The sequence below is a fragment of the Gasterosteus aculeatus genome, chromosome 7 (assembly GCF_964276395.1).
Source record: "Gasterosteus aculeatus chromosome 7, fGasAcu3.hap1.1, whole genome shotgun sequence".
NCBI lineage: Eukaryota > Metazoa > Chordata > Actinopteri > Perciformes > Gasterosteidae > Gasterosteus > Gasterosteus aculeatus.
In genome coordinates, this window is record NC_135694.1 from 31,052,253 (window position 1) to 31,064,643 (window position 12,391).

The window sequence follows — 12,391 nt, forward strand, 5'->3', positions numbered from 1 at the left end:
TGTGACCGACCTTCTCTCCTCTTCCTCTCCTCGGTCACCTGACTCGACCGCCGCTCCAGGAAGTGTTTCCTGTGAGACCTGCGTGTTCTTCCGTGTTTGTGTGCATTTGTGTGCGTTTGGGTGTGTATCTCTACCTCTTTGCCGCCTCTGAACTTTCTGGTCATGAAGCCACATTCTGGTGCTGATCGCTGCGTCGCTCCCCGTTCTCAGCGTAATCTCAGGTGTTAACGGATTGAGGTGAACACTTCTTCATCTTAAAGTCAGGCAGGCGGGTTTGCAGATGGATGGATGGAAAAAATGTTTTTAAGTCCAAATATGTGAGGCTGAAAAATGCAATCGAAAAAACAGTCAACATATATTGGGTCAAAAAAATGTTTTGGAAAAATGTCCAAAAATGTAGTTTAAATTTGTTTTTCAAACCATCACGTCAACCTCTTTTGGAATGAAAAGTCCAAATATGTCATGAAAAAAAAAATCTAAATATATTGGATCAAAGAATTTAATGGGAAAATGTTTTTAAAATATGTGGTCAAAAGTTTGTACCAAGTTCATGACAAATGTCATGAGAATAAAAAGTATTTAATTATTACCTTTTCTAAATATTCAAGGTCAAAAATGTCATGGGGAAAAATGTTTGGAAAGCCTTTCCTTTGAAATGGTGGTTCTGGTTCTGGTCTCAGCTAAATGAACATAGAATGAATCTTCGTTCCTTCTGGCTTCATGGCGTCATTGGCGACCAACATATGGACCTGACTAAACAAGCTCTGAAGTTTTCTCTCTCATAGTTAGCCTTGTTCTGTGTGTGTGTGTGTGTGTGTGTGTGTGTGTGTGTGTGTGTGTGTGTGTGATGTGTGATGTTTATTAGGGCGGGGGCTTTGACACAATGATGTAGTGCCACGCACACCAGCATGCGAGGCCCCAACACACTGAACACATCCTGATGAGACTTTCTCTCCATCTACCTGTCTGTCTCTCTACCTGACTATCTACCTTATCTGTCTGTCTATCCATCTACCCTATCTATTTATAACTGCCTGTCTATCTCTCTACCTGACTATCTACCTTATCTATCTGTCTGTCTATCCATCTACCCTATCTATTTATAACTGCCTGTCTATCTCTCTACCTGACTATCTACCTTATCTGTCTGTCTATCCATCTACCCTATCTATTTATAACTGCCTGTCTATCTCTCTACCTGACTATCTACCTTATCTGTCTGTCTATCCATCTACCCTATCTATTTATAACTGCCTGTCTATCTCTCTACCTGACTATCTACCTTATCTGTCTGTCTATCCATCTACCCTATCTATTTATAACTGCCTGTCTGTCTCTCTACCTGACTATCTACCTTATCTGTCTGTCTATCCATATACCCGATCTATTTATAACTACCTGTCTACCTCTCTACCTGACTATCTACCGTATCTATCTGTCTGTCTATCCATATGCCCTATCTATTTATAACTACCTGTCTGTCTCTCTACCTGACTATCTACCGTATCTATCTGTCTGTCTATCCATCTACCCTATCTATTTATAACTGCCTGTCTATCTCTCTACCTGACTATCTACCTTATCTGTCTGTCTATCCATCTACCCTATCTATTTATAACTGCCTGTCTATCTCTCTACCTGACTATCTACCTTATCTGTCTGTCTATCCATCTACCCTATCTATTTATAACTGCCTGTCTATCTCTCTACCTGACTATCTACCTTATCTGTCTGTCTATCCATATACCCGATCTATTTATAACTACCTGTCTACCTCTCTACCTGACTATCTACCGTATCTATCTGTCTGTCTATCCATATGCCCTATCTATTTATAACTACCTGTCTGTCTCTCTACCTGACTATCTACCGTATCTATCTGTCTGTCTATCCATCTACCCGATCTATTTATAACTGCCTGTCTATCTCTCTACCTGACTATCTACCTTATCTGTCTGTCTATCCATCTACCCTATCTATTTATAACTGCCTGTCTATCTCTCTACCTGACTATCTACCTTATCTATCTGTCTGTCTACCCATCTACCCTATCTATTTATAACTGCCTGTCTATCTCTCTACCTGACTATCTACCTTATCTGTCTGTCTATCCATCTACCCTATCTATTTATAACTGCCTGTCTATCTCTCTACCTGACTATCTACCTTATCTATCTGTCTGTCTATCCATCTACCCTATCTATTTAGAACTGCCTGTCTATCTCTCTACCTGACTATCTACCTTATCTATCTGTCTATCTATATAATCTATTTATAACTGCCTGTCTGTCTCTCTACCTGACTATCTACCGTATCTATCTGTCTGTCTATCCATCTACCCTATCTATTTATAACTGCCTGTCTATCTCTCTACCTGACTATCTACCTTATCTGTCTGTCTATCCATCTACCCTATCTATTTATAACTACCTGTCTACCTCTCTACCTGACTATCTACCTTATCTGTCTGTCTATCCATATACCCGATCTATTTATAACTGCCTGTCTGTCTCTCTACCTGACTATCTACCTTATCTGTCTGTCTATCCATATACCCGATCTATTTATAACTGCCTGTCTGTCTCTCTACCTGACTATCTACCTTATCTGTCTGTCTATCTATATAATCTATTTATAACTGCCTGTCTGTCTCTCTACCTGACTATCTACCTTATCTGTCTGTCTGTCTATCTATATAATCTATTTATAACTGCCTGTCTGTCTCTCTACCTGTCTATCCATTTTGTCTCTCTCTGTGTGTCTGTTGTGTACATAACACCCCTCTGAAGGCAGAGCTCCATGTGCTTTCATCCGATTGGCTCCGGAGTAAAAAGATGATGTCATCCCTAGTCGGGTGGGGGTGGGTATCTTTTTCTGGCACACACACACACACACACACACACACACACACACATACGCACACACGCACACGCGCAGAGGAGAGAAGATGGAGGGTTAATACAGCAGACAGAGAGATGAGCAGCTGATAAAAATGATTTTAAAAGGAAAGACGGAAAAGAGACAACATAGAAACAGGAACCAGAGGCGAAGGCGATGAAGGCGGAGATCACACAAATGGGGGGTTTCAAATCGGGTTGGGGGAGGGAGGTGAGAAAACGAGGGAGGGAGAGGATAGGAAGGAGCTGGTAATAGGAGATCACATGTCTCCTCTGCTCGAGGAGAAATCAGTGTCTCCTATTGTCTCTGCTTTCACTTCCTCCCTCTGTCCCTCCTGTCTGCCAAAACATATATAAATAAAATGCTGATTAGTTCAGGACCGGCAATGCATTTTATTTTTCGAGATAAATAAAATAAAATCTTAACAGAAGACAAATGAGTGTCTGAGGTTAGCCATGGTGAGCGACATTTTCATATTTTTTGTGGTGTTGTCATGAGTTTGATGACTTTTATTAAAAAGTTTGTTCACTTCAGGTAATCATTCATGTAGTGAAGCCGCCCGGATAATAAAAACCTTTCCTTCAAGTCCCGGTTTACTTTTCTGCTCCTGATCTTAAATCTCAAAAACAACTGATTTAGTTTAAAGCGTTTTAGTTTAAATGTAAGCCTTTTTTTCCTCTGCATGTCTCTCTTTGCTTTCAGCAAATCTGTTTTAAATTGACTTCTTTTGCATTTAACTTTTATTGAACCAGACGTCCAAACTGTCCTCCGTGTTCAGAAGCTTTTCACTGTGTTGGAGGCTGACTGCATCCCGCTCGGCCCCATCAGCCACCTTTTTATCAACCTGCATTTACGGTTCTCCTCCGGATCGGGACGACCCCTTGTCCTTTGTGTCGCCCCGTTCACCTCCACCAAAAACCCACCGGGCTCTGTCTTTGCATCTGATCGGGGCGCCGGGATTCACCCACCCCTTTTATTTTAGTGTGATTCATGCGGCGCGCTCACAAAGAGGAGGGGGGTCGCCTCAATACACTCAGCTTTATGTTACCATCCGATCAATATGGATGCGCTCGCTCTCTCATCCACGCCAATCCATCTAATGCAGTTTCCCTCCGCTTGATCTCGCGTAATCTGCGCCACCTCCCATCCCTCCTCCCTCCCTCCCTCTCTCTCCCTCTCTCTCTCTCTCTCTCTCTCTCTCTCTCTCTCTCTCTCTCTCTCTCTCTCTCTCTCTCTCGCTGCACAGGTGATGTCATTCTTTTTCAGCTGGATTCTCCTCCCTTTCTCCCCCCTCCTCCACGGTCTCCCATTAGCAGCTGGCTCTCCACAGCGCAGCGTCCGATCGCGGTGGATTCTCTCCGGTAGGGCGGTAGAAGGTGTGTGCAGGGGGGTAAAGCTTGAAGCTGTGGGTTGAAGGGAGTCGGGGATATTGGCGCGCCCCCCCCCCCCCCCCCCCCCTACCTACCCACCCCGTGCAATGGAGCTGCACCGCTGGAGCTCTGCAGGGAGATAAAGAGTTGCAAAGGGACGGAGGACGGAGTTTGAGCGCTGCAGGATCGGGGTCCGGACCGCCGGGAGGACTTTGCACCCGGGGGGGGGGGGGGGGGGGGGCTGCAGATGCATGGACAAGCCTCTCTGTTTAAAAAAGGAAATTCAGCACTGGCTCATCTACTGAGGAGAGAAACCGCAGAGGAACATACATTTGGATCATAAGTTGGTTTCTTTGCTGAGGAGCACCACATCCTGCTTTTAGGGCCGTTTTTTAATTATTTTGCAGATTTTCCATTTCAGGAGTTTTTTCGGGGGGGAAAGCATCTCTGTCGCGGCTCCTTTGAATGCATTGGTAGCAGAGGGAAAGCTTGACACATGAATAGACCCCCCCCCCCGACTGATCTGACCGACGCACGTCTCCTGCACTTCAGCACCGAAGCTCTCTGATCTTTTCCTTTTCAATCGCCCCGTGGACGATTCTCATCTTGCAGCGACATCATCGTCAGCCCTCTGCCCTCCTCTCTTACTTATTCCTTTTTTTTCTCCGTCTCTTGGTGGACGAGGGGACTCTTCCCTGCCTCGCTGGCACCCTCCCCTCCTGTGGAAAGATGGCTTTCCTGGTCCGTTGCTATGCCAACTGCTTGCAGCCGTGGTCCTCCAAAGTAAGCAATGTCGTAATCCCTTTTTCTGGCCGGGGCTCATGGTTTAGGAGGCTGCCGCCTGTGTGTGTGTGTGTGTGTGTGTGTGTGTGTTTCTGAGAAGGAGGGACCAGGTGGGGATGAGAATAAATGAGCTTATATGCAAATGACTGATTTTTATTGTGTCTGTGTAGAAGCGCGTTCCCTGCTTTGCTTCCTCTTTTTAAATTAGTATTTTGAACTGTCGTTTCCAGATGAAATAGTAACGCGCTGGTGACGGGCTCGTGCACTAGCTGATTCCAGAGTATCCAAAAATACCATTTGGGAGCCCCTCAGCCCCCCGTTTTTAAGGAAAAAATCTGCATATTAGCTGTAGTTGTATGTAGACTTTTGTTCGAGAGGATTTGGGGTAGATTTCACATAATGGGAAGGAAAGGTTGCAAAAAATCTGTTTATAGCTCGAGTGAAAATAGTGTTTATGGAATATTAAATATTCATGAAATCGATATTGGGGATAATTTAAATGATGAACAGAACAGATAATGAGATGGGATTTGGGTTCAAAGATGGTGATTAATAATATTGAGCACATTACTAATTTAAATAATTGTTGTAATTTGTTTGCGGGGGGGTGTAAAGTCCCCCATTCTGTGCGGTTCTGTGTGATTAACAAAGATGAAACCATAGATTCACTGATGTTGTTTTTGTGGCATTAAGACGGTGGCGTCACCGCGGCTCTCGTTACCACCGGTTACGATGTGCGTCTGCCGAACCGTCGCTTTGTCCCCGCCGGGCTGCCGTAGGAGCACGGCGGGGACGGCGAGGCGGACCCCCTGCTCATGAGGAATCATTCTACGCTTTCTCTTAACATTCTTTTCGTTTTCTACACAAATGCTGCACAGCGTTCCTTTAAGGATCAGCGCCGTGATGTTCTGAGTGACACATAAAGAATTAATCTTCAAAGCCAAAGATTTACTCAATAGGCAGCAAGTTGAATTATTCAGCTCCAACCAAAAGTTGGCCCTCGTAGTGTCTATGTTGGCGTCTTCCCCCCCCCGCCCCGCGCCGCGTCCTCGCTTTAGAGCCGCAGCTTTGATGTCCTCAGCTAATTGGTGTGGACGAGCCCACCTTTGGCAGAAGGTTAATGAAGTTTCTCTGTTTCCTCCCAGCAGGCGACGTGTGCTCTCTCCGTAGGTACAGTGGCAATTAAAACCACTGCAGTCGGGTTGAGAGAGGAGGGGGGGCTGCGAAGGAACCCCCACACAACCAGCCTTCCACTGGCTTTCCACTGATTTTATTGCTTGTATTATTTCGTGTTTATGGGTCCACTGTCCTTTTTTTAAATCCCATCCTGGGACACAAACTCGGCCCACGTCCTCCTGCTGCTGGAAGACGCCAGAATGTTCCAATGCCGAACTCTGCATCTGCTTTCCGCTCTTCCTCGTTTCTTTTGCCTCGTCCCTGTCAAAGGTCTTCCTGCTTTTAGTGAGAGACTTTTACCCTCTGCTACCCGTTCATCTCCTTGTCCCCCCCCCATCTATTATTCAAGCACCAATAATGGGGCCTGTTGTTGCTACCAGCCCGATGATGATGCTGGTGTTGTTGTTGATCCGCGCTTATCTGCTGCTTCCTGTCTTATGAATTATGCCAACTCCTTCTTAGACCTTCTGCATCCTCGCATGTCAAACCGTTATCAGTCCACATAAGTTACATAAGTCCACTACTCGTATCCCCTTATGGTGGGTTTGACTCTAAATGGACCCTTGTTTACTAAATGAGCATCATGCTGTATTGAAGAAGACTTGAAACTAGAGACTGAGACCATAAAGTCACGTTTACAATGTTTACTGAGGGAATAAATCAAGAGAGAAGTAGAGTCATTTTCTCATAGACGTCTATGGGAGCAGAGGAGTCGCCCCCTGCTGGTCACTACAGAGAAGTAGAGTCATTTCCTCATAGACGTCTATGGGAGCAGAGGAGTCGCCCTCTGCTGGTCACTACAGAGAAGTAGAGTCATTTCCTCATAGACGTCTATGGGAGCAGAGGAGTCGCCCCCTGCTGGTCACTGCAGAGAAGTAGAGTCATTTCCTCATAGACGTCTATGGGAGCAGAGGAGTCGCCCCCTGCTGGTCAGGTTGCATTTAAATGAAGGCGGAAATTAGAAAGTACACTTGACTGATTGTGTGTTTGAACAGCTATATTATGTTTAAGTACAGCTACTGGCCTCTGGATGCTCTAATGCCGGAGCCGACAGGTTGTGTTAAGAGGAGCTGTCAATCGTGACCCACCATTAAAGGAGTAACCCCCCCCCCCAGCAGCCGAACACGTTAACAGAAGTGTGACAACCTCTGGCCAGATGATGTCACCTCTTAGCCGATCAGCTCCGACCTCGCAGGGCCTCTGAGCGGGGCGAGAGGGTTGGGAGGGAGGGGGAGAGAGCTTTTAGCACGCCGATGGGAGCTCTAGGATATCATATGCACAGGAAGGAGGGGTGATGAAGATCGATATGCACCAACTCGCCTCCCATAACTCAAACCTCTGCATTCAACCCTGCTGAGCAAAACCACGCAACGAGCAGCGGCGTCTTCATGTTGTCGAGCCGTAGCAGATCATTTGGGGTATTTACTCGTCGTCGTCCGGCCGTCTGTTCTGAACCCTTAAAGCCCCGATGGCAGCAGGCGCCCGCTTATAGAGGAGGCCCCTTTCACGTAGCACATCTGGACTCCAGAGAGCAGCGCCGTGGTTCATGGCGTCGCTCGGCTACAACTAGAGAGCCCGCGCTTTGTCCCGTGAAGTGTCATCACTGCCCACCAGGCACGGAGGGCTCAGAGGGGCCTCGGGTGCACTGCAGCCCCCGTGCACATGTAACACACGTGAATTACTCCCCCTCTATGAATGCAGGCTCCTCTTACCACACACACACACACACACACACATCGTCACGCTGATATTTCAACCACCCCCCCCCCCCCCCAATATCTCTGGCCTCCATTATCTCAGTGATATTGATCCTCATCCCCTTCACTGAGAGCCTTTACTGGATAGTTTGAAGGGCATTTATAAATACCCGGTGGGGTGGACGCTGACCGCTCGCTGGGCGCTTCAGGAATTTTGTGAAAAAGTGGGGAGAATGTGGAAGAAGAGGGTGCCGACATTGGACGTTAAATTAATTGTTTTTTATTAACTAGACACCACAACGTGACCTCTGACCACAACAGCTCTTGGCACAGCGCGACAAAAAACAACCGTTGCTTCTGTGAAGAGAAAAACAACAGTTTGACTTTTATTAAAGCACATTTCTGCTTTTTACTGACGTGCTTTCGTTGCCACGAATAGTTTTTTATGAGGAAAAAATAATAATCCCCCTGAAAATAAGGGAAAGCCTGATAAACGACAACGTCCAGGAAGTTAATTTCCTGTCCAGCCGACGGCCCTGAAACAGCAGCTCCGTCTGGGCGGAGGTGAGCGGGTCCAACATTAACAAAACATGAGGGCGGGGCCTCGACCTCGACCTCTGTGTGTGTGTGTGTGTGTGTGTGTGTGTGTGTGTGTGTGTGTTTTGTACGTGTGCATCAAGCTGTTACCAGAAGGGAGCCAGGAGAGCCAGCAAGATGTACCTGTCTTCTTTGTACCCCCCTGCATCCCCTTCCTCCGTCAGCCTCACACATCTGGGCCAAAAGTCCCTTCGGCGGTGTTGTTGACGGCTCCTCATTTTTATTATTATTGTGAAACAGATGGTGAAAGTCCAAATCACTGGAGGCTGATATATTCTTACTTTTAGTCCTTAGGAGCAGATCCACCACAAAGATTTCCCAACAGCGCCTGATGGCACCCTGCTAGTTGTGTGGGGCTGGTTGTGTGGGGCTGGTTGTGTGGGGCTGGTTGTGTGGGGCTGGTTGTGTGGGGCTGGTTGTGTGGGGCTGGTTGTGTGGGGCTGGTTGTGTGGGGCTGGTTGTGTGGGGGTAGTTGTGTGGGGCTGGTTGTGTGGGGCTGGTTGTGTGGGGCTGGTTGTGTGGGGCTGGTTGTGTGGGGCTGGTTGTGTGGGGGTAGTTGTGTGGGGCTGGTTGTGTGGGGGTAGTTGTGTGGGGCTGGTTGTGTGGGGGTAGTTGTGTGGGGCTGGTTGTGTGGGGCTGGTTGTGTGGGGGTAGTTGTGTGGGGCTGGTTGTGTGGGGCTGGTTGTGTGGGGCTGGTTGTGTGGGGGTAGTTGTGTGGGGCTGGTTGTGTGGGGCTGGTTGTGTGGGGCTGGTTGTGTGGGGCTGGTTGTGTGGGGCTGGTTGTGTGGGGCTGGTTGTGTGGGGCTGGTTGTGTGGGGCTGGTTGTGTGGGGCTGGTTGTGTGGGGCTGGTTGTGTGGGGGTAGTTGTGTGTGTCTCTCTCTCTCTCTTGCAGCCTTTGCAGTTGTCACCTGCAATTCTGAACTCAATTCATTACGTGTCCCCTTTCTCCCACACACACACACACACACACACACACACACACACACACACACTGAGGTAGAATTGAATTCTTAAGGGAATATTTTAGACTTTCCATCTTCATATTTTCCCTCTCACTTCACCCTCTTCCCACCTGCCGCTGTCAGTCCATCTTTATCACACTCTCTTCCCCACCCCTCCACCACACACACACACACACACACACACACACACACACACACACACACACACACACACACACACACACACACACGGTCCAGTGTCTCTGTATCTTCATCCTGTGGACTCCCCTCAGTGAAGCATCATCTGTATGTACGTCTTTGCATGAATGTGAGTGTGTATGTTTTATCTGTACCCCCCCCGCGGCCCCCCGCCAGGGTGGTGCAGGTTTGAGTCTCAGGTCATGACAACCTGCTCCAAGAGTAGAAGCTCTGGTTTAAAGAGCGTTTACGCCGCGTGTCATTGAACCACGGGCGCCTTCTCTGACGAGTCCGTTCCACAACGTGGCGTTCGTTTCTTCTTAGTCTGCATGCACCTTCTGCAAAGTGAGAAGTAGCCTGATTTTAAAATACTTTAAGATGAAAGTAAAAACACGAGTTAAGCAATTTATCAACGTTTATCAGCACTTTGTCTGCCCCCCCCCCTCCATCACCAGGCCTGTATTCACTCAGCTGGGATGTTGTAAGAAGTGACGCCACGACCTCCAAACACGTTGTGTACCATCTTTTTGTTCGCTGAAGCTGCTTTAATCATCATCCTCTTCAGGATCCATCAGCCTCGTCCTCTTTGTTGTCCCTCCTGTCTCTTTGTCTCACCGTGCACGTCTCCGTCACCACAAACACTCCTACTCACCCTCCTACCGGCTGGTGTCTGTTTGTCAGCCATCAGCAGCGGTATCACTTCATCCTCGCCATCCTCGCCATCATCGAATGGTAGTGGATGTAGATCCTGACTTGAGTTGGTCAACACAAAGACAAATGTGGTTATAAAACGTTTTTTGGTAATTTGATATCAGAATAAATACAGTGTTTTAATAGGTTTTAATCTCCGGTGCTAAAAAGTGAGGTCACCTGCGTTCTCTGTAGTGACCAGCAGGGGGCGACTGCTCTGCTCATATAGAAGTCTTCATTCATTCCCGTGTCTGTAAATGTCTTAGCGTTGGTCGGCTTCAAACCGCCGCGTCGTGGTTGAGGTCCACTTCTCACTGACAGCTTGTTGACTTACCCCAGCAGCGGCTCTCTGGGGCAGAATGTTGCCTCCCCGTATTATGACAGATGACAGGTTCTGGTCCCTGGAGGTGATGAGACTCTGGACGTGATCGTGGGGGGGGGGGTCACAGAAGCTCGCCCCGTCTGACAGCAACGCAACATTTAGAGAAGCCTCCGTCCCGTCGTCTCCCGTTGACATGATGGAACCGCACAGCTGCACATTTATATTTAATCTGCTGGCTCTCATCTCTAATGCATGAGGAGAACCCCCCCCCCACCCCCCCCACCGCCTCCTCCTCCTCCTCTCGCCTCCGATGAAGAGTAGGGTATTGGAGCAGGATTACGTCTGTGGTGTGAAGGGGAGCCGCGAGGCCGCCACAGTTGTTCCCTCCCCTTTTCCTCCTTCATAGCCTCATTAACTCCCTCTGCACGTATTTCATGCCAAAAATGTTTTGAGGACCACCCCCCCCCTTTCCTATCTCACCGCAATCTTCTCATCAGTATTTTCCTTTAGTTAGGAAGCATGTCCTACAGTAGGCGTTAGCCGGCCTGCGAGGAAGCAGCAGATGCTCCGCCTCCACTGTGGCGTGACACGTTGACCTTTTCCTAAACCCCGCCTCCCTTTGCCGCTTCCGCCGAATGTCCCGTGGTCATGAAGGTGGAACCTCAGTCCCTGACGGACCGAATGAAGGCGTGGCAGCCGTCATGTTTGTTCCTTGAGGATCCTCCCTTTCGTCCTCTGACTGAGGAAAAAGCCGAGAGCGATTAATCGTTCCTTATTCAGCCAGTGTTGCGTCGTTGATCCCAGAGGGACTGAGGGACATGAACCGAGGGACATGAGTCCCACGGCAATAAAGACCCGCGTCCTCTCAGCCTATCGGCAGAGTAAGGCATTGAAGGCCTTCCGTCAAGTGGAGAACCGTGTTCTGAAAAGAAATCCAAATGGTTCATCCCTAAACCACACAGTCTATGGTGCACTTCTGTCTGCGGCCCCCCAGGACCCCTGTTCCCCCAGTAACGGTCCCACCGCTGCCGGGCTGCCCTTCGGATGAATGAGTCGACCTCGTCTTTGTGGACGGGGACGACTGTGTGAAGGGGACGTGGGGGGAGTGATGGGGGGGCTTCATCATCACCGGCTCATAACCACGCCGTCACGCTAAGATCAATAAGTATTTACCCACGATGAAATCACCATCAGTACCTGTCGCCCTCTCGCTTGGTCTGTCTCACTCACTCACACACACACACACACTCACACACACACACACACACCGCGGAGGGTCGGTCAACAGCAGGGAAGCTAAGCTAATAGAGTCTACTATGTGTGCGTTCGTCGAGGAGTCGCCTGCAGCTCATTAAGTGAAACAATTCATTATCCTGATGGTAAATGGATTTCACTTAAATACTCCTTTGGTCAGAGACGTGTGTGTGTGTGTGTGTGTGTTAGATTAGAATCAAAAGGGTTTGCAAACAACAGTGGATGCATTGAACCGTGGGAGCAGAAAGTATTCGTGTTCATGTGATAGTGATGAATTTCATTTGTGGATCTTATCAGACGCCCTTTAGCTTCCACGTTAGCGGTTGCTAATCATCCCGGCGTCCACACGTTAAGAAAAGCCCCAAACAGCAGCAGGACTCACTCATTCACTCGAGTGCTCCTCCTCCAATATGCAACGCATTAGGAACAAGCCGCTGGGCGTCTCAGACCCTCCCTGTGGGGGG

The 12,391-nt window shown here is 48.3% G+C and overlaps 1 protein-coding gene across 9 annotated transcripts in view; it reads left to right on the forward strand.

Annotated features, from left to right (window-relative positions):
* rapgef6 (Rap guanine nucleotide exchange factor (GEF) 6) overlaps nucleotides 1–12,391 on the forward strand; it is a 63,771-nt gene that overhangs the window by 25,560 nt on the left and 25,820 nt on the right. For 2 of the 9 annotated variants that reach the window (XM_078107004.1, XM_078107005.1), the window contains exon 1: nucleotides 4,178–5,051. The exons of the other annotated variants lie outside the window; for them this stretch is intronic. In XM_078107004.1, the coding sequence (XP_077963130.1) occupies nucleotides 4,998–5,051 (54 nt within the window). In that variant the 5' untranslated portion in view covers nucleotides 4,178–4,997. Of the gene's footprint in view, nucleotides 1–4,177; nucleotides 5,052–12,391 lie in introns of those variants that run through there. 9 annotated transcript variants of the gene reach the window in all.